Below are 23407 nucleotides of genomic sequence, written 5' to 3' on the forward strand. Positions count from 1 at the left end.
CAAAAGCAGTATCAAATTGGTGGCAAATGCTACCATACATTTTTGGAAAGCTTATTATGTCTACTTTACAGAAATCCATGATAGCAATGCCAATTGTACAGCTTAATAATAATTTTTGCTGATTATAATTACCGCCTATAAAAAATAGGCAACAAAAAATTATGGGGTAAGGGGTAATATTTTGCTAATAACTTTGGATTTTATGAACAGAATTAAATTTTCTTGGTATCATTATGTAGTGTATAGAATGAATAATTGTAATCTAAATTTTTTTTTCAATCAGAAATTGTTTAACGTCATTAAATGTCAAAAGGTCATTGACCTTCAATTAAAAATGCCATTTTTTCTAAAATTAACCTATAACTTTAAATTTTATACACAAAATATACAACAGATCTTATGCAAACTGGTATTTTTTTAAACACATGGATACAATGAATAAGAAAATTAAAGTTAAAATTTAAAAAAAACGAATATGATATGTATTATAAAGACTTTTTTGTCATCATTGGTTATTTGTAATCCTTAACAATAATGGGGTAGGGGGTAACATTTGTGATAATAACTTTAGAATTTGAAAACAGAATTACATTTTCTTGGTATCATTATGTAGTGTATAGAATACTTAATTCTAGTCTATATTTCTAAAAAAAATCCAATAATATATAAAACATTCATTATTTGTACCATTGTCTGAATATAAAACATTCATTATTTGTACCATTGTATGAATATAAAACATCCATTATTTGTACCATTGTATGAATATAAAACATTCATTATTTGTACCATTGTATGAATATAAAACATTCATTATTTGTATAATATGAAGAAAAAATAATATTTCATAATAATACTTTGAATACAACACAATTATAATTTCTCTCTACATAATTAAGTATTAATCTTGAATAATCAAATATAATATCTATTTAAAATGACTATTTTGTAAAAATGTTAAAAAAAAAAGCTTAAAAATGTTATGAAAGATAGGTGGACTAAATTATCATTTAAAGTCGTCCACTTTGATAACTAATGCGACTTCTTTTCTTCGTTCCTTTTTGTGTTTCTTTTTTTCCCAAGGTGGATCTTCAACATTCCTGTCTTTTGTTTCTTGTCGCCTATAAAATAAGTTTACTATTTAGATTATTTACAGGTATAAGAATTATAAATCGAAGAATAAAATTCATTGAATAATGGAAAGAAATATTGTAAAAGGGCTCTATAACTCTATACAAATTCTATTATTATACTGTGTATGTGTTGCAGTCGCATGCTAGATAGAACAATTTTAGACGAGGTGACCAAATCATCAGGCTGGCTATGGTTATTTGTAACGATCCTGAATCCTGACTACAACATACTGTACAATTTTATCAATACAAAAGTTATAGACTACAATAATGCCAACAAATAACAAATTAAATAAGAATCCTTCCAACAAAAATGAATTACCACATATTGCAAATCACTTACATTTTTCGTTTTGCTTCAGCAATTTGTCTTAATTTCTCTTTCCCAATATCATCTTCTTGAGTACAGAAATCATCTTTGTTCTCCGTATCATCCTGAATGTCCTTTAAAACAAAGAAAAAACAAATAAATCCAAATTATTCATCTTTAACAGTCCTTTGATGTCAGGTATGGCTGCAACAAATTCATCCTAATTGTGGTTACAGTACTAAGTACATCATTCTCCGATTTCAGTGTTTAGGGCGTGGAACTGAGTGTGTTGCAGCCACACATAAAACCTTTGATCTATCATAGCTCCTGTTGTTAGATTGCCTTGTATCTACTAGGCATTCAATCAAGGTAATACCTGTGATTAAGTAATCTTGCTTAAAATTGCCAACTAAATTCTTACCTTTACACCAATCACATCACCATCTTTGAGTTGGTAAGGGGCCTGTTTCAGGTTCAGTTTTTGGTTCTGTCCACCCTTTTTCTTTCCTTTCTGACCACTAGTTTTCTGCCACTGTGAAAGAAAAACATAGAAACTGTATGTCAGGCCACATTAAAAAAATATTCCCAACATGGTAAGGCAGAAAAATTGAAAGAACACATTTCAACTTAACACTTTAAATTTCGTATTCACTCGTTACATAGACAACGGCAAACTAATTATTAAAAACCCTCAAATAAATTCTCTTAATCAGATGTTCAAATGTTGGTTTGAATTATTTTTATTATTATATATATATTATTTTCTATTTTGTGTACATACATAGTATTTATGTCATAGTCAAATAAAGTTTGAATATAATAATATCTACTCTGTTATTGACCAATTGATTAATACAATTTTTGATTTTTTAACAAAATAAATTAAAACTCACTTGTGAACTACTTGGAATTACTGTCCATGTGAATTTGTCTAAATGGTGTTTAGCAATCATTAATCTGTCTACAGGAATCTTGAGTCTGTCACTAACAGCTTGCTTTAATGACTCTGGGGTCTGTGACCGTGTTGTGTCCCAAATTAATTCCTCACTTCTGTTGTAACTTTTAGATATAACGTTACGCCTTTGGATAACTAGTACTATAGTGTTTTGCCTTTATAATGGAAGGAAAAAATATAAAATAAGTATCGTAAGTGTATGAAGGTAAAAACTTTTAGATCTTTTACAAATGCACATCAAAGTAAACTTGCTAATTACAGCATGTGCATATAATAAACACATTTGATTAGGACTGATCAGGATTGAACCTTGACCTTAGGATTAGAAGGCAAACATGAAATAGTAACAACCAATGAAAACTTTCTCTTTCTCAATTTACTTAAACACATATTCAAAATAAATACAGTAAAATCTAAATATTGAATAGAAACATGGACAACTTATAATAACAAAACAATGATAGAGAAAGTGATTAAACAAGATATAAATTATTTTAATATATTTACTTTAGATTTTCTTCTTCTTGTAAAACTTGCACAGCAAGTTTTGTCGCCGAGTTGATTTTTTGTCGTCTATTAAAATATAAAGAAAAGTTCATTATTGACAAAAACAGTTATGTGTTAAAGTAAAAAAGTCCCATTCCCAATGTTTTTTAGCTCTAATTTAAGGTCATAAACTACATTAATTGTAAAAATAAATACTACATGGTCCTATTGCGATAACTTTTTTCGTCTTTCAACGTTTAAAAATAAGTTGATTCTAATAATTTAAGCTATAAATCCCAACATGCATTGCGTGCATTTTAAAATGTATATTAATAAAATTACTACTATATACAATATTTATATTACTTAAAACAATCAATATATTAAAAACACACATGAACAGGGATGCAAAATTTTAAATACAACATATAAGAACATCAAAATACTATAAACATTACTTTATACTGGTTTCACTAATTAGTTAAAATATGCAATAAAAACTGGCTAAAAAACAAAATAAAAATAAAAGTCTTCAAATTCTTATGGAAGTGTACAGTACTCAATTGGTAAATTACCTGAGTGTTTGCTCATTACTTCTGAAAACTTTGGTCAGCATTGAGTTCTCCACCTGACGTAATCGTATGTGGTGTGTAGAAGGCACTTCCATGTCAAGAGAATTGATCTGCTTCAAGATCGATGTCTTTAAGGTGTCTACGGTCAAATCTTGTGATATCTCAACGTTATCAAGAAAAACATTTGTTTGGTCCATTTCAGACATTGCTTCATCTTCGTCTGTGTTGTTGAAGAGTCCTATCAATTAAAAATAGTGATTTTCATTTGAATGAAGCATTGTTCTAGGGATAAAAATCATCTGTGGAATTAGTGTTACTTACAACAACATTTTTTTTTCTACTCTTTAAAACACTTTCAGAAAAATACTGTACCTTTCATAACAGTTGAAATCCAATTCAGTAGACTAGGTTCTTCAGTTTCAGTATCTGGAATGTATGGTGGTGGGTACATCCAAACAGGTAAGCATAGAAAGCCTCTTGGAGGTACTTTACCCGCCTGCACTAGAAGATGATCTCCATCTTTTACATTTTCTTGATCGAGAGAGGCATCCTTAATAGCAGAATAACAACAATATAAGCAATTATTAGTATTAATATGGAGCCCAATGAAAGTACAAAGCCAAAACAAATTGACGCGAAATTTGAAAATTCAACGCAACTCAACTGGAAAAAAGGCTTAATACACATAACCAAAACATTATTAGAAAATTATTAAAATATTATTATTAATACTAGTTCAGTGGGCATCAAAAGCAGTTATGATTGTTTAGTCTTTGCATTACAGTAGATAATCTGCAGGATTTGTCAAAACTTTAGGAAAATAATGTTTTACCAAATCATCCATAACATCTGCTGTCTCTCCAAGCCAATTTGTTTTCTGCAAGTGATACAGTTGACCCTTCAGATCAAGATTTGTCAACAATGTATTTAAACACTGAATATAAAAAAGAAAAGAGATGAAACATTTCTGATGAGAATGTTTTTAATTGTACATATTATAACACACCTGAATGTATTTGTGCAATTTGATTGGTCTAACGAAAAAATGATATCTAATGGTGATAATTAATGCGATCTAATGCATGTTTAGCTTTCTGTAAACATTTTGAGAATGTTTGCGTTTGGAAATCAACTTTTTATTTTATCAGCATTGCCTTAAATTTTATTTTTTTTTATGTTGCTGTAATTATTATTTTACTTTGATTACTTAATAAAAAGAACACCAAGGCCCGGGTGTATCATTAAAAACATAAAAATTACCTTTTCAACTGTAATTGTTTTATTAACTATTATCTCCTTCCTACCACCTGATTTTGCAGGTTGGTTACCCAGGCTGAAAGTTACTGTTATCTAGAATGACAAATAGAGAATTAGAGTCTCTAAGAGTTTTACTCTTTCACAATTAAGACCAAGCGGTAACAGTAAACGAAAAAAAAAAAAATGAAATCTACGTTATTTCTTATGATCATTTACACAAAACACGGAGCTTATGATAGATACAGATTCTATGTGGGACAAGCAACACAGTTTTCAGCTTTTTGACAAATGTTTATAATATTAACATTCTTTTTTAGAATTATTTGTGGACAGTGGATAGTAAATATTTATTAAATAGGTTATTGACCTAAAACATTTGGCAGAGGTAAGTGTTTGGTGAATACCTGATTGTGTTTTGGTGGAGCACCAGGTTCTAATGTAAGGCAAGAATTGTGCTTTATCTCAGCAGCACCAACACTCTGCTGTTCAAATACTAAAACAAAAAATCATTTTTTTTTTTTATTTATTCAACATCTCACTAAGATCTTTATTAGTGAAGGATGGGACCAACAGGTGGTAAACCAGTCCCAATTGCACAATGAGCCCAGTTATGAACAGTGGCTGTGTGTGTGCACTAGTACACCGGCGTAACCCCCTCTCATCTCAAGAGAAGTACTGGGTTCTTTAAAGTGCACATGATGTGTACACTGGACCTACGGTTTATATACTCTACTACCACCAGAACCATGGAGCGAGTGAGCCTTGAACCCGTGCTGATGTTATGGCTACATAATTATGGTTCCACTGTCTTAACTACTCGGCTACTCACTCTCATTAAAATTAGCCAAATATGCCATGCTAATCATACATGACACATTCAAATACACATTTGACATTTGATTTAACAAGAGGCTGTAGTCATGGACAAACATCAGCTGGTTGGGCTCATAAAGGAATACTAAAAACATAGGAATAACTTTGGGCAAGTATACCTACATGAGCACATTTCATTTATTATTATTCCAGTCAAACACACATTACAGTACATGGTTGAAATTTTAGGTATTTGGCAAGTTCAAATACAATACATACAAATTTGTATTCTTTACGTGTACTTGGTCAAAAGTAAAAATTAATAGAGAATGTTGAACTTACAGGGTGGTTGACATCCAGCTGTTTCACTACATCTACGGAGTCGTCCACCTCCCTCAGGCTTTTTGTTGCCAGTTAAGCCAATTTTCTTTAATATTACAGACTTAAGTTTTTCTATTGTCTGTGAATTGAAAATGTTATTAAAAAATGTATTAAACTAATATTAAATACAAATTAAATTATCATGCTCAGTACATTATGATATTAACGTCACTTTTAAACGTAAAACAAAAATCGTGCTTTAATAGAAAAGGATGTGGACTTGTAAATTTCGTATTTTTTACAAAAAAGGTATGATGTGCCCAAACATGGTAGTGGTATGCCTAAATATGGTAGTGATATGACATCATCATGTCCATATATGGGCACATCACAAGGCTTAAACTAACTTGACTAGATTCTGTTTCAACTTCTATTACTGGCCAATCATCTTCTTGCTCTTTATTTTCAGTACATCGATTCTCAATATGAACTTTGACAAGTTTCTCATTCGTTTTCAATGTAGATTCTACAATAACTGGTTTTCTAAAAAATAAAAATGTTGGTTTTTAAATTATAGATTTAAAATCAGAGGCTTCCACAAGTAGCCATGAGAACTCAACAGTTTTTTAACTTCTTAGCCTGAACTCATTGTTGTACCATGGAGATATAATTTAGATAATTTATAGGTCCACAGCACACAATGCACACAGTGCAGGGAAAAATTTCACTTTAAAATTTTGTATTGTCACTTTTTGCTACATAATTTCAGAAATGTGTAGCAATAAGGTTGTTGGTACAATGGATTTATCTTACCCTACTCTGGATTTAGCCTCAGCTGAAATAGTGTCACAGTTCAGTAGCTTTAGCTCCAATAACGACAGTGTATCATCAGAAGCAGACATGGCAACAGGTTTGGAGATTATTCTAGTAATCAGCAAAAAGTCTGGTTGTACTTCAGTTAGCCGGCTGATTATTAATCGCACTTCTCTGAACTTGGAATGTTTAGGAAAAGCATGTGTGATTTGCTGCTTTTTGCCATTTGCATCCACAAAGGTGATGTTTAATAGGATTGATTCAGCATTCTCACCTGTCTTCATTTCATGTCCATCTACCTGTAAAACCAATAACCTGTGAGTTCTTGTGATTGGTAAACGAAAGAAAAAGATCCATATTTTAAGGTATTTTTCTCTAATAATATCTGCATAATTCAATCAACTACCATGAAAAGGCTAGAGGAATGAACTTCTTTAATAATAAGATTTTTTGATGTTGATGAACACAACAAGCAAGTTATGAAGAAACTAAAATGAATGTAGAATGTAAACTGGAATAAAATGAATACAGACATTCACAAACATGTTGTGCAATAAACCATAATGCAACACTATACATAGGTATATAATGTACTGTACGAAAGCCAGGACAACTTTCACACTTGCCCAAATTATAATCTTTAAAAAGGTCAAAATAATTTGACGTTTGGTTATAAGTAACCAGCAATGTTTTTAAAGATTTTGATTTCTGAATTTTGTAAAAATGTTAATTTAAATGCCCCTTTGAAGTTTTTAATAAACTAGGACTGTATAAACGTTTTGTTAACTATTAATAATGTAAAAAAATTTACATTTTTAAAGTATAAATATTTTATTAACAAAGTTGCAATACAAGAATGTTTTAAAATAAAACCCTTATATTTGGATATAGACGATTGTTGTTATACGTACAGCATTTCCATCCCATAGGAAAAGTTGTGAGCCTTCAACAATTTCTGCATCACTGACAGTGCAAGAAGGGTTCCGGCTTATCATGTCATATAGATGCAGCCCAGCTGGAAGTTCCTTTACAATACTCAAATGACTACCTTCAAGAAAGGCTTCACCTAATACCTAGTAAAAAATAAACGAACAAAAAATGTAAAGGTACAAGAAGTGTGAAATATTATAACAAGTAATGAATGTTTGTAAGATTAAAGGCAGAGAATGTTGTATTATTTAATCTTAATCTTTAATCTTACGCATATCACAAATCAATTCTCCCAATACTGGAAACTCTTAGCCCAACTTAAAATGGGTTTCTGTAAAGTCCGGTATTCTTAATATGTTTTTAATAGTAAGAAAGAATTTGGGACCTTTTGGACCTCAACGAAAGTTTTGTTTTTAAAGCATTTTTCTGGTTTTCTGCGAGTTTGGTATTGAGAGAGTCAACTGTACAGTACATCCAAGATACACTACCTCTTGTACTGCGATTATAAGATCAGTAACCTCTTTCCTTCTGTCTATATTCAGTGTGGTTGTATAACTGTTAACATCATTCTTCAAGTTCAGTCTTCCAAACCTGTATTCGTAGTGCTGGCTCTGATGTATAGACACTGCTATTGTATTAAGCTCAACATCATGTTCTATCCGCTGGATTGAAAGTTCAGAGTTCAACTTGGCTATTTGCTGAATGATAGACATTGGAAGACCATAGTCAGGATTACCAAAAGCTAGAAAAAGTAAAATAACAACAGTCTTATATTAGTTAGCTATTTTGCTTGGTGTTTTTTGGCATAAAATTGTTGAGAACAACTAATTACAGTTAGATCCACATACAAATCAGTCATGCTTAGAATGAATAGTGTATCCTATGCAGGTTGTTAAAAAACTTTGAATCAGAACTGTATATAAACAATACAAATTTGATTTTCAATATACATACATATAAAATGCTGTATAATTGATGAAACATTAGTAAAGTAAGGTTTGCTGTACATCATGTGTTGTTGTACAGCCGATATATGTTGTGCAATCTGCACATTAATTGTTCAAAGCGCTATATAAATTTGACAACATTAACGTTCCCACTGAAATGTAGATACCTTGTCAACTTGAATTTCTTTTTTAGTAATCCCATGGTGTACGAAAAACCTAATTTTACTAGTGTTTCTTTGCCATTCAAACAAATGTTTATGAAATGTGTTACCTTCTTTAGGCCTCTGTAGCGATTTCCTTCTGTAGAATAACATGTATGCACTCTCACGTCCAGAAAATTGGTTATTTATTTCCTTTTCATTTATTGGCCTCACATACGAGTCATTGAAGTCAAACCAATTTTTACTTTTTAAGTTTGGCCTACAAAATAATGTATTAATATGAACAACTTAAATAATTATAATTTTAGATGATTTCATGGCATTTGAGTACTAACACTGCAAAGAATATTTTTTAGTTAGGCTTTTTAACCTTAATTTAGTTTGGTTAAAAAAAAATATTGTGTACACTTAAAAGTAGCATTAATCTAAATGACAACTTTATGTCAATGGCTACCAGATGTAGACGGTTACCTAAACCAATACCAGTACCAGTACACTCATAGAAACCACTATGCAACAAACTCTAAATTATCAACGCCGTTTATAATATACTCCGACTCTGAAAGTTATTTTCCGCATTCACTTACTGTTTGTTCAAGGCTCCTTTTTCTTTCACAGAGTTGAGATCTTTTTTATTGCTCCGTTTGGTATTGCTTAAATCACTATGATCATGTGATTGTACATTATGTGACTTAACATCATGTGACTGTACATCATTTGTGTCCTGTGACTGTGTATGATTCTTTTGTAATGACACGATATTGCTACTTGAATCCAGTGTAAACAGATCATTGTACTTCTTCAGAAACTGAAAATCAATGATAAATAATTAATTATTTAACTCAGCCAAGGAGGTACATATGTAGTCGATCACGTGTGTCTGTTCGTTTGTTTGTTAGCAGGATTACTCAATAAGTAATTACAAGATCTTTCCCAAAATGAAAATATTGATAGATATGTGGTCAAGGACCACTCCACAACAAATAAAATGGCAAGAAAAGATGTTAAAAGTGATTAAAAATTGTGTTTGGCTGACCTTGGTGAGTGTTCCATGTTGCTTCTTGAATTGCTTGTTCCATGAAACACCAGTCGTCTGAATCAGTGCCTTCAAACAAAAACTTTTTATAACTTAACATTTTATATCCTAGTTATATTGTTGTAATCTATTGAAATTTTCAATTTTATTCGCTACCGATGCCATCAAGGACAAAAATCCACAAAACCGGGCAAAACAATATAAATACATAATAGCAAAAACAATTTAAAAATTATAATTATTTACAATTCAATGATAATTTTAATATCATTATCCCTGGCCCCTTTTCATCAGAAAGAGGGGTTAATATGTACCTTATAGGTGAGAGAGAGAGGGAATCGGGAAGGGTAGGTATTGTATGTGCTGCACCACCACAATTCATTTAAATACCAAAATGGTTGTACTTGAGCTGAGGGGATGAGCTTGAACAAAAACTTTATAATTTATATCTTGTCTGCTAATCTCAGAAAGTAATTACATTGATGCCATACCTGACACAGTTTATCCACAGCCATACTGAAGCCAGGCCCACCTTGTTCGGCAAGAATCATAGATAAACACTCCATTGGTGATCCAAATATCATTTTATCATTCTCTTTCTCTGTAGTGGACTTTGGTGGTATAACAGAATACTCTTCAATCTAATAGTAAAAACATTTGAAATCAAATTGATAATATTTAATATTTCTACAGCACATGGTTCAAGGTCACTACAGGGAATGATTTCGGTGACTAAAATTGGTTGGCAAATGTTTACTTCACAATTTGTTTTTGCCTCATGAATTATTCATGAATCAAGAGATTGTAGATGCAAAACAATAAAGAACAAGGCAACATGCTTCTAGCATGTTAAGCTCTGTCTACACCATCAAAGTGAATGTGACAAAAAAGGGTAATGTGCCCAAATATGGTAGCGATAGGCTCAGATATGGTAGAGATATGACATCATTGTGCTTTAGCCTAGGGTGTTACAGGGCAGTGTTACAGGGTGGAATAATGCCATGTGTTTGATACGATGTATCCCTCGTTTAAGTCTGGCTTGATGTATTAGTTTTTTATGTGTAACACTGGCCGGGATATTGAAAGGGTTAGGTTCAGGTGTTTGATATTAGGAAGCTGTGCAGAGGGAGATAAAAAATAAATAAACAACAAAAGCAAATAAATCTGAGGATTAAGAGACAACCAAACTAATTTGATAAACTCCTTCTTGTACTCACTGGTGAATTCCAATGACCCAACCCGTCAACATCTTTGATGTAGGCATGGTAATGACCTCCATAGCAACTACCACGATGGATGACAACAGAATACAATTCATAAAGTGTAGTTTCTTCTGACTCTTCCTATTAAAATATAGATAGATAAAAGGTTTTCATGAAACTAAATTAAATAGTTGTATTCAATGGAGGTAATGTTTAGTGGCTGAGCCAAACCACAGCTATAATAACAGCACAGGTTCCAGACACTCCCTCGGTGTGCTGGTAGAACAAGTTTTCTCGTATAAAGAACTTAAAATCTGAAGTCCAGGTCCAGTGCATCCGCGTCTTTAGAGGGTGCACTCCAGTGATGATCCATATCAGCCACTTCATTCATCACCATAATGGGCTAACAACTCTACAATTAGAAATACAGAAACCCCACAAGTTGTCCTGTCCCAAAGGAACCACCTTTTCAATGGAGGGGGCTTTATTATTTCTAATAAGAAAAAACGTTTCATCATGATTTCTTATTGTTAATTAAAGTATTAAAGTTGATTTTCCATAGAACAACTTAACCCGAAATTATAAAAATCACGTAATTTTCTTGCACTTTGCACATTACAACGAGTGACTTACTGACGAGTTTAATTACTGCCAAAAATAAAATTGATGTCGTGAGGTGGTTTCCCGAATGATCATAAAATTATATTGATTTACCTTTTCACAGAACAAGCTGAGATCAAGTTGTAGGGGAAAGTTATACTTGCTGGTCTCCTTATAACGTTGCATTTTCTCATAATCGAAGCTAAACCTTAGAAGGGAAATAGATAGAATTTGTGGTAATGACCGTAGCTTGGCACCCTGCAAGAATAAACAAACGTATCATAAGAAACATAATGTGCACTCAGATACCCCAGCCAAAAGACACATGACTCACAGTAATAAGCTGGGACAAGCATTTAAAGAAAAAGGTATTTATTATCATCCTCAAGTTTAACTGGAAACTGAGGAAATTCAGATTAGGCTCTCTACAACCGGGCCAAGTTGATGTCAGTGCTGCCAATTGTAGCGCTCTCGTCTGTCCATAACAGTGGCTGTGTGAGCTAGTACACCCCCTACATGTCTCGAAGGATGTACTAGGTTGTACACACAAGCATTTTGTGTAGACTGGACCTACGGTTTATAGGTCTTATCCGAGAAGACTTCAGAAATTCAGACCATCAGAAACATGGAGCGAGTGAGCCTTGAACCTGTTATGGATTACGGTTCCACATGTTTAGCTACACTTGTGATAATGACACTTCTTTCTTTTCCAGTCTGTTTTAATTTCATAAAATATTTGTAAATTAAAAGAAATGTTCTTTTTTTATTGTTATTTTGTTTTGAAAGAAATAAATGTTAACTTGAATGAAAATAGCCACACATATATTGGTACCTTTGTAGCATTAACTAGCTTATTGCACTCTTCACATCTGTATTTGTTTCGCCCTTCAAACCTTTCAGTTTCTAGGTAGCAACTCGTCAAGAAGTCTTCTAACCCACTGTAATTTGCGACTGCTGCTGTCAAATCAAAGAAGTCTTCCTACCAAAGTGAAAAATATGATTAAAATTGACCATAATTGACATGAGACAAAAAAAATGTAAAATTATCATAGTTTTTCATCAGCACTATTAACTTACCATTCGTTCACTAATTCTTCCACATTCTTCACAAGTAATCTGTATGCAAGGATACAAAATATAAGTAATTTTAATCTTATTAATACTTAAGAAGTTTATTTCATTGACTTCACTCTCAAAATGATATTAGATGCTTCATATAAACGTCTAACAGAAGTTTATTATCAAATCGGACAACTGCTGTGTATGTAGGCGTGTAATGTAAAGTGTTCTCAGGGGTTGATAATGTGCCTACTTCACTGTATTATAGCAGCAGTATATTTTTTGTGATATGATTGGTAGCCTTAACATTAATACATACCTTGTTTACAATGGATCCTTTGTAAAGATTCTGAATCAATTGTTCTCCCGAGGTTCCGACAAGTGAAGCTTCTATAGCACTAAAAAGGATCCGATTTAACTCCTGTACATCATGTTGCTGAAATTCCTATTAATAAGAAATATAATTAAAGTTAATAAATAATAAATATGACCACCTCCTTGGGGACATTTTCCCATAAAACAAATTGGGAACCAACTTAATATGGGTTCACAGGCTTTGTCTTTTGACAATTATAGGTGTGCTACAAATTGCACTCCTCAATACATTCATGGATGCTGTAGGTGTGCTGTTTGTATTTTGGTGTGTAGAAGTTTACCAAAAAGTGTCGAACTCCTCAAGGGCAGTTTAGGAGTGTGTTAGGTGAGTGATAGAATTTAAAAGACAAGGCCTAGGTTCTATTGCTTTTAGTAATCTTAGCATTACCTCAGAGCCTGTCCATCCAAAGCTATCAGTTAATTGTGTGGTACTGACGGAGGCTTGATCCAGTAGTAAAAGGCGGCTGAATAAGTTCTGAAGCTGGATTGGTATTACCCGAACCTGCAATATTAAATTTACCAAATGAAAATTATAGAATTACATTTTAGTTTATGAAATAATCTTAAACTAGATTAGACATTTTAAAGTTGCTAGATACCATGAGCTGTAATTTAGAGAAGTCAATTGGTTAATTTAATAGATTTTCTGTAGTCTTTTGATGTTTCTTTTGAAGTCAATTACGAATTAGAACACAATGCAATATACACAAATCAGTGAGCCTAAAGTATATCCATTTTCTAGAGGGTGCATGACTAGATTAAATGCAGAACAAGATGTGTTTTTTGTTAAGTTTGAAATATCAAACACAAAATAACAAGATTTGCAAACCCAACTTTTTTTCCCTTGGAAATCTAGGAAAAGCAGACATTCTGAGTACATACCTTTGAACCTGGTTTTTCTCGATCTTCTAAACATCCTAGCTGCTGGGCATCAAGTCTGAACAGTGCCTCTGTAAATAGGTTATAAAATATAGGCATGTTACAGTTATTACTTACAACTAGGGCCTAGGCCTTTATTTATCTAGGCCTACTACTACTGTAGGCCTACTAGGCCTAGCCCTAGTCTAGTACTAGCCTAGGCCTACTGTACTGTTGATTGAAGATCAGAGAAAACACGGAGAAGTGAATTGTTTTGTTTTACAGATAAATTTACCTCTGAATTCAGGCGTGTAAAGCAATGTTTGTATCAATGCGTTAAGGTAGCACGTTGCTCCCTGATTCTTGATACCACACAGCCCAGTCGTAGGCCTAGCAGATGGAGGTCCACAGTCACTGCCGCCGTGATGCTGTTGAGCCTTCTTCTTGTTGCTCGATGATGTTGACGGTCCATTTTGTGAAGAATCGTCTTCCTCTTCAAACAATCTATCAATCCCAAACATCTTAGGGTATAACTATTATTTCATAACTTTAATTAGTCATATGCTTAAAATAAAGAGCTGGTCACCTTTGTAAAAGTTGATTTCCGTCTGATTTAGCTGTTTTATAAAAATAATACTTTACATTAATGGAAGTCGCCATGTTTGTATTTGCGCCCTCACTCATCTTATAGAAATCAAGAAATTCGGAAACGGTGGCGGCGCGCCGCGTCCGTTTCCGAATGCCGCGGCGCTCCTCGCTCCTCCTCCTTTGACCAATTCCAAAAAAAGAAAAAAATAAATATTTCGAAAAAAAGTGGGTCATTTTGAAGTATCATAATAGTTATTAACTTTCACCAAAAATTAGTCGAAAAAAAAATCATTTAACTGAAATACAGACGTTTTTTTGTTCAAAAAATAACTTTGACTTCCAGTCAAAGTTTTTGATCAAAACTTATCTCATAATGCAACGCGCTTGTTTGGCTACTCTGTATGCATAATCATAAAACTTCCTCGCAATCTGTGTGAGAACACCTTTTCAACCATGACGAGTTGTAAACAATACTAATATAGCATCATGCATAATACATACTGGTTTGAAATCTTTGTTTACTTTCGTTCGCGACGATTTTCCAGACGAAATGTAATCAAATTAATTTACCTGTTAATTACGTAAACTTGTAGTTTTTGGCTCAAATTTTCGACTTAAAGTGAATAACTTTAATATTACTTTGATATGGCCAATTTAAATTTAGAATATGTTGACCTTCATTTTTTGTGTTTCAAGGGACAATACATCTTTAAGAACTTTTAAAACAAATTTTGACAGTAATAAAGGTTCAATAGAAAATAAAAACACAAGGCTATGGCAATGTATATTACAAGTTTGGCGTATGTGTGCAGTAAATGGGCATTCATATAATGCGTGAAGCTCGGTCTGTACTTTGCCGCATTTACAAAGACGTTCATCGGGTGGCATGCGAGACCACCGTCCGGTTTCTATTCTAAAGACGTAAACGTGAGAAAGCTAACCTTTCATGCTTAGGTACATTATCATTGATTACAATATATCGGATACATGCAGCAATGAATACAAATGTCCGATTGAATTGCAAGTGCATTTATTTTTTGCCCCTGGACAAGTTCACGTTGCAACAAAAATATGTAAGTACAAAAATAAAAATATATATTATAGTTTTCTTTTGTAGGGCTATTCAATTTCATGTGAATAAGATTAAGACGGAAAGCATATGATTGCGAAACAAAACAAAATTGTATTGTAAAAGTTATATATAAATCATTAAGAAATAATAGGGACATCCCTTGTAATTTTGGTTTGCATGTTAGCGTACAGTATCGATTAATATTTATGGCTCATTTCAAAGCCTTGGCTTTGTTGATTTACTGACATCTGTCTATTTACTTCAAACCATTGTATAATATTATTATGACTTTAGGCCTATTGTTTGTCCAAGGGACATCCCCTTTTATTCTGCTGCATCTTTGCTAACTGATAACTAATAAAAGAATTGAAACGTCGAAGGTTTTAAAGTGGATCTCCATCCAGACAATTTCTATACCTTTCAGTTGTTATTAAAAACTATTCGCCTTAACTAAATATTTTTAACCATTTGTTGTTTTACTCCACGGTATCACGTATCACTCCGGTACTGATGCCATAGTTATTCTGGATAATATTTACCCAGGAGGCAACTAGGCCTACACATACGGTACTGAATATCATCATAATTGTACCTATACCGAAATTTCCCCGTTTTTTAAACAAACATATTTTATTAATACAAGATATTGAAATTTAATAATAATTTAATTCATTAATTAGTGTTAATAACATAATAACACACTGTCGTTCAAACACTTGTAATACTACCTTCGCGGTATGAGACTGTTTTCACTCTGTATATTTTCATATTTACCAATTTACATGATATTTCAAAAAGCCTTTGCTGTATGATGAACCATTACAATCTAAAAAACTAAACTAACATAATAATGTACAAAACCCATAGACAACAACTTCCTCCTATAATCCAACGGTATTTTAAACAAAATAAAGATATCCATAACAATAATACCAGACAGCATGAACATTTTTATACCAATTTAAGGAAAACTACGTTAAAACAAATGTGTTTATCAAATAAAGGAATTTTAATATGGAATAAACTCTCCGTTGAACTTAAAACTCCACAAATGTTCATATATTTAGAAAACTGTACAAAAAACATCTATTAGACAATTAAATAATAAAGTAATTAGTAAACCCATTACTATGCATTCGATCTCAGAAAGTAATTCGTAAACCCATTCTTCTTTTAAAAATCAAAAGTAAAAATTAAATTGTTTGCTTAGTATTAATGTAGTATTATGTTGGAAAACTTCTTTGAAATTATAATTTTGAGCTGATTTACATTTATTAATGAATTTGATATTTAAATGTTTTTTTTTTCTTTTATAAGCATCTGCTTCAAGAATTTTCCCCTTTTCTTTGTTTAAATCAATTTTGTAATTATAAATGTTATTATTAATGTTGTCGTTTATTTATCTACTTTATTTACAAAGAAGTTGTCATTGTCATTGTCAACAACTAAAACTTACATTATGACTTAATGTAATGAAGATTCATCAATAAAAAAAAAAATAGATATCAAACGCGTTTCAAATCCGTCGTGTTGGTAGATCAGAGTCAGTGTGATTTTAATCTCACTGGCATTAGGAATTTTCAAAAGAACATCATACCATATTTAAGTCTACTTAAAGTTTGATACCAAGGAGGAAACATGTACAAATTCAAAAAGTGCTGTTATCTTTACAAAATTCATTTCGAAAGAAAGTTTAGTAGTGCTTGCTTTTATAACAAAATAGACACTGAAATATAAAGAAGAATATTTGTGTATACTGCATTGTACTATTATTACTGTACTATCTATCTTTTTCAAATGGACGGGTACCTGCTAGTTTATAATAATAGTACCAAACTTCATTTTAATATATTTAAAATCTTTGCTATATAATATGCACACAACATGAACAACAAACTACAAATATTTTTTAAATCTATATAACAATAATTAGCTGATGTATACAATGATGAATATTTTGAAGTGTTACGATCGGTAAAATGTTTTACGCATGCGTAGTTTATACATATACATAAGCACAGACAAATTTACTTCACTTGTATGAGTTGCCTGGACAGTGGGTACTGCATATGATGAAATACAAAATGAAACTGTTTATATTTTCAAAATTTACTTGGATTTTATCACTTGCTATTTGTACAAACGGTACAGTATTTTTAATTATTATTATTAGGAGTATATAAAAACAGATGTGTTTAGTTTTTCATTGTTGTATGCTCATTTGCAATACATAAAATATATAAAATCTATATAAAAGGCAAACACAACAAGTTTGTCCTCCATGCACGCCCCGGTACAACCTCTGATTGGTGTGAATTTTTCACTCAACATCAATCTGCAACGGAGATGGTCATGGTCTATATAAAAAGTTCTTAAACCAAATATTTATTAAATTATGACTTATTAAATATTTCAAAAATGATGGATCAAATGACTATGAAATGTAAAATGTCCAGAGGGCATAATTAAGACCATAATATCAGGAACCGAGAAAAATATGGCAAATGTGACCGATTTATTCGTTTTCTTTCATGCATTCTTAGCGTGCAAAATCGTACATCGGCTATGCCACCTGGTATTGTAATAATGTGAATTATTCGTTTAAGTAAGGTGATCATTACTATAACCTATGCTACCTTTTTAATCTAGGCATATTCTCAGCACAATGTTATAAATGAGGTTTGAACGTATTATTCTACTAATCCGCCGAATAATTACCAGCTTATCGTTGGTACAAAATCTTAATTATAATTACGACTACCTTTTGACGCCTATCATAATTTGTTTACACTCTGGATTTCCTAATTTGTGCATTATGCATTTAAATTTTACTTTGAAGTGCTTAGGCCTACATCAGTTTACATGAGGGATACTGTACACCTACAAGTCCTATTGTATCATCGTATTCGGGATTGTCAACGTTGGACCACCCGAGTTTATTGATCAGTATAGTAACGTAATTGTTATAAAACCATACATGCCTTAACACTTTGTCTCAATAAACTGTAGCTATGTTAGTTTTTGATTTGTTTCCAATACAAGTAAACTTTTGTAATGAAAGTCCTACAGTTAAGTGTTAATGTATATATAAGCCTATGGAGTAATTGTTATAGTTCTTCCAATTAAGCTTCCTAATTACATGTACATACAGTAAAGATAAAAGCGTCAAATTTAAGTTTTGTATATTTGTATTGTATTTCAGTAATAAACGGTTGCTACCTTTAAGGAAACATATTTCTGTACTGTATAGTAGGGCCTAATCATTAATTAAAATATTGTTTAATTATTTGCCTATCTACAGATGTACCACCATTTTCAAAAATTCTTTCAATATATTCTAGCAATACTTTCGAATTCGTAAATAACAGTGGACTTTCTTTCTGAACTTCAGATTACGGATGTACGTATTTAAAATATAGTGTAAAATGTTGTATTTAATTTTGTTGCAATGAATTTTACTGACATTTTACATACATTGCATATTTATAATAAGCATTTAGCCTACCATGACTTTCTTTCAATCCTTTGTGTACAAATGGATTTAAAACATAAAAAATGAGACTTCAATTGCAATTCTTGCTTATTATTTTACATACGTTTCACAAGTTTTCTCTCGGGCTCATACCCGTCTAAGACGGGTACTAGTGCTAGTAATATATTAATTAAATATAAATAATAAAAATATAATAATATATATTTCCTACAACAACGGCCAACTTACATCAAACAACTAAATATATAGGTCTATCCATTTTGATCGTGTATGTACAAAAGACAACTGAAAAGGAAACGGAAATTCGAATAAAATATTAATTTTCATGAAAGTTCGTGGATAATTATAAGTAGTAGGCCTATAATGTTTAAACATTCAATCATTGCCTACAAATATTTCTAAGGATATGTATGTGTTGGCTATTTTTTTTATAAACCTTACTTAAGGACAGACAATTTAGCGTATTTTGGTAATTAAAACTTACATTTCTAATAACGTTCATAAATATATTATAGGGAATGAAGACTGCCTTGCAACTGAGGGTGACCCATGTGATACTGACCTCGTACTTACAGACTGGCACCGCAGCATTCGATATGACACCGAGCCTGGGTTTATAATATCTGATGATTTTATAGTAGATGGCTGGTACAAGCTGAGAAATGAGGGTGACAGGATCGATATTAGAATGCCAACCTCACAACCTGGATTGTTTAAATGTGGAACTTTATTCCCAGTTTGGATTAATGGTTTGTTAAAAAAATTATACTAAGAATAGGCCTACTAATAATTATGCTTTGATTATAATAGTAGGACTATTTCTAATAACATTGAAGAGCGAGATAATTAAAGCCAAAGTTCAAATTATAGCCCATTTTATAAAAAACAATATAGCCTGAACAATGTTTAGTAAATGCGCACTGAAATACAAATGCTTGTGTCAATCAATGGCACCATTTAACTTTATGAATATTTGTTATAGGTTTTCATTTGATAACTTTTGCCACTGATGTTTACTAATAATGGTGAATATAATGACATGGATACGCCATGATAAAATATGCAAACGGAATTGAATACCAAAGAATGAATTATTAGAATGAAATTACAAAGTGTTCTCAATTCATATTTTTAGCTTAGGAACCATGCTGGTTGACCGCTCCATCATTCATAATTTAGAGATCACAAACACTACTATAATGTATTAATATTTCACTACTTAGTAGACAAGTCAATATCGATGTTTTTTCTAAATGTGTAAATTGATAACATATAGGCCTATAAGCTTCATTTGTAATATTAATTCCACAAAAAAGGTTAATTGTAAATGCTTGAAACCATCTTAGTTTTACCCTTATGAATACCTACAAATATTTCAATAGACAGGTAGAAGTATTCAATCTTGATTTAATTTTACAGGTACATATCCAGCACTTGGAGACGATATAGAAACTGTCATTGGCTGCGTATATACCCTCGCATCGACGTGTGATTATTCGATAGATCTTTGCATCAAAGCGTGTTCTGTGGACGAACAATTATATTTTGTTCATTATCTCACAGACACTCCAGGAACACAAATGAGTTACTGTACAGGTAAACGCCTGTGTTAAGTAGAAAAACAAATTACAAGAAATAATTTGTCAAAAATCATTGAAACCAAAAATTAAGTTAGAAAGTGCTATATTGAAACTAAACAATATCATTATTTCAATTTTAAAACCACTAAGACTATAATTAAGAATAAATTATACTAAGTAGCATATCGGAAGCATGTCGGATCTAAAAGGAACACCTATGTATTAGAAGTAAACAAATTATTGATACCAAAATGGTTAAAATAATATTTTTTATTTGAATACTTTTAGACAATGATCATTCTAAATTTTCTTGCTAGGTTAAAATGTTCTACTAAATAAATATATTGTTTTTTGGTCAGATTCTCTTTTAATTTGTGAGGGTAGCATGACTTCATCAACCGGTTTTCCACCATGTGATGGTAAGTAAATGACGTCTTTGAATGCATCTGAGGGTAAGATCCACTGGGTAATCCATAGTCTTCGATTATATTATAAAATGTTTAAATAAATTTAATTAATGACCATAACATTTATTTTCAACTAAAAACCAGACATATTTCCTACACATAAAGAGGAGCCCATGATAACGTTTAACGCCAAGGAATTCAGTGTGTCAACAGTCTGCAACATAAACCCAACTGAAGCACCTGATGATATAGAATTCTATGTCTGGTGGTACATAGACGATGAACTTGTTTATGAACAATTAAACGCAAACGAAATCAGTGACGAATATGACGTAGTAGTTGATGAAGGCAAGACAATTTGCAAAGAAGGCGAACCTCATCAGTGCATTCTCAGTAGAAGGCTTGGGTCATATGTGAGTATTAAAGTGGCAACACACTCGACACATTCTGTTGTTCAGAATAGACATATTTATATTTTGTCTAACACAAATTTTAGCGAAAAGTGACCGGAAATGTTTTTACTGACCTACAAAAAATACATTTTCTAGTTAAATTATTCTTTAAGATGTCAATAGACAATGTGTATGGAATCAAATGAAAGCCCATAGAATATGATACATTGATGCCAAACTTGAAAATATTTAATTATTAAGCTAATTTTTGGAAAATGTGCATAATTATTATTATTTTTATATTAAAAAAATGAATATCTGCGAGTGTAATTTTTGCTTTAATTATATAATAATGTTAAAAATAATAATCAAATGTTTGAAGAATTATTTGGTATAAAATGTAAGACCATAAAATATGTTATCTTCCAAATAATTTCTACGACGCTTGATTCTCTATGTAGATTCAATGTGACGTGAGTCTTCGATTCAAGGATCAAGATGCGTTTTCACCCGCTGTAAGGAGTAACACAATCTATGCAGGTTTGACGGTGAGATAATTTATATAGCTTATGATATAGGTCGATGTGATAGGTCGAAATGGCATCACGTGACTATCATTCCGAGGATCGAACAAATTGGAGTGTCAGGTCTGACGTCATAATTTGATATCCTCCAGACCGTGAATTATATTTTCTCTCTAAACTATTGCAGTGTTATTATGTCATACGTCCACTTGTACTTCAGTCAGAGATCGGAAAACTAAATAAGTTCTCAAATTTGGTGGACGTGCCAATTAAATTGCGCATGCGCATATCATAAATATTATGTCATAGAGTATCGTTTACATAGTGAACGTATAAATCGAAAAGTGCCTAAATTTATTATAATTTAATACATATGTACGTGGTTGCTACTATTTTATTATTAATTGGTATTGTTTTTAGAGTGTAGTGTGATTAAATGTTATTATATTAATGGTACATATGGCAAGTATATAAATTATTATATATATATATATTATGACATATTATGAGCCTGAGGCTCAAGTTTACCCGAGGAATTATTACAGTTTCCAAGAACTATAGGTGTGTACTAAAGGGTAAACGGGAACATATTCTTTTATGCAACATCTTATTCAAGACAGTAGGATGTGTTTCTTTGTGCAGAGATATACCACAATAATTACAATACTAAGATTCCACATTATTTAGGAGAGACAGTACATCCTTAAAATAATGCTAATTGATCACAAGTATATTCTGTTCAAAATTGTTGATAATAGTAATTTTTGTATTTTTCAAGATTGAACCAAATAACACAATTGATTTTGTAATTGGTGTAAATGAAATTATTGAATTTAATGTGTCATCAACAATCCCAATTGTTTATGGAAAAACATATCAAGACGTTTGCAAAACTACCCCATTACTTAGCTGTGAAGGGGAAGTAAAGATAAATGCAGCAACTACTAGTGAAATCGCGAATGTAGAGGAGTCATGTCAAAAATCAATAACCAATGATTCACCAGCAACGTTTATGATCTCAGGAACTAAGGACATTATGATCAATTTCTTAAATAAAGCAAGTTACATTACATTTGAGGGCGATAGAACCACGTTTAACAGAGCTAGTAATATATGGAAAGACAGATTAACACATTTTCCAACTTTCAAAGTAAGTATTTTTTTAAATTATCAGCAGATAATAAGAATAGAAGAGCTGATCAAATTGTTTTCGCTCCTCATATAAAGAAACAGTATATTTAACAGGCAGCCTCTTCCAAGATGTCTTCATTACGTTATATCCAATCCTACCCTCTAATCTTGAAATTATATTATCCAATACCTATCATTGATTCATTGAGGCAACTTTCTGTATCCAGAAATAAATTATTATCTAGAGAACGACGATCTTTTAGAAAAACAAGTTCCTACAACCAATAGGGCACACATGATATTTAATAAACTGGGAACACATTGTATTGGTCGATGATTATATGATTCCAATAATAATAATAATAATAATACATATGTTATAAACATACTCA

At 31.7% G+C, this 23407-nt stretch overlaps 2 protein-coding genes across 2 annotated transcripts; one reads left to right on the forward strand and one right to left on the reverse strand.

The window, feature by feature from the left end:
* Positions 1–319: 319 nt before the first annotated feature.
* LOC144840261 (ubiquitin carboxyl-terminal hydrolase 40-like) lies at positions 320–14490 on the reverse strand. Its single transcript, XM_078696018.1, has 27 exons — positions 14124–14490; positions 13853–13920; positions 13359–13472; positions 12915–13040; positions 12614–12652; positions 12369–12515; positions 11651–11794; positions 10952–11077; positions 10226–10375; positions 9735–9803; positions 9286–9506; positions 8809–8957; positions 8079–8332; positions 7572–7733; positions 6661–6959; positions 6255–6390; positions 5869–5986; positions 5118–5206; positions 4717–4806; positions 4289–4390; positions 3829–4006; positions 3460–3694; positions 2906–2971; positions 2337–2553; positions 1865–1975; positions 1477–1577; positions 320–1121 (listed from the first exon to the last, which is right to left on the reverse strand). The coding sequence occupies exons 1-27, from the start codon at positions 14347–14349 to the stop codon at positions 1007–1009; spliced, it is 3852 nt and encodes a 1283-aa protein (XP_078552144.1). The 5' UTR covers positions 14350–14490; the 3' UTR covers positions 320–1006.
* Positions 14491–17569: 3079 nt separating this feature from the next.
* On the forward strand, positions 17570–23248 carry LOC144839329 (uncharacterized). The gene is made up of 8 exons (XM_078694644.1): positions 17570–17633; positions 19497–19730; positions 20401–20577; positions 20921–20980; positions 21113–21381; positions 21822–21908; positions 22663–23034; positions 23243–23248. The coding sequence occupies exons 1-8, from the start codon at positions 17573–17575 to the stop codon at positions 23246–23248; spliced, it is 1266 nt and encodes a 421-aa protein (XP_078550770.1). The 5' UTR covers positions 17570–17572.
* Positions 23249–23407: the final 159 nt, after the last annotated feature.

The sequence above is a fragment of the Antedon bifida genome, chromosome 4 (genome assembly GCF_963402885.1).
Source record: "Antedon bifida chromosome 4, ecAntBifi1.1, whole genome shotgun sequence".
Taxonomy (NCBI): domain Eukaryota; kingdom Metazoa; phylum Echinodermata; class Crinoidea; order Comatulida; family Antedonidae; genus Antedon; species Antedon bifida.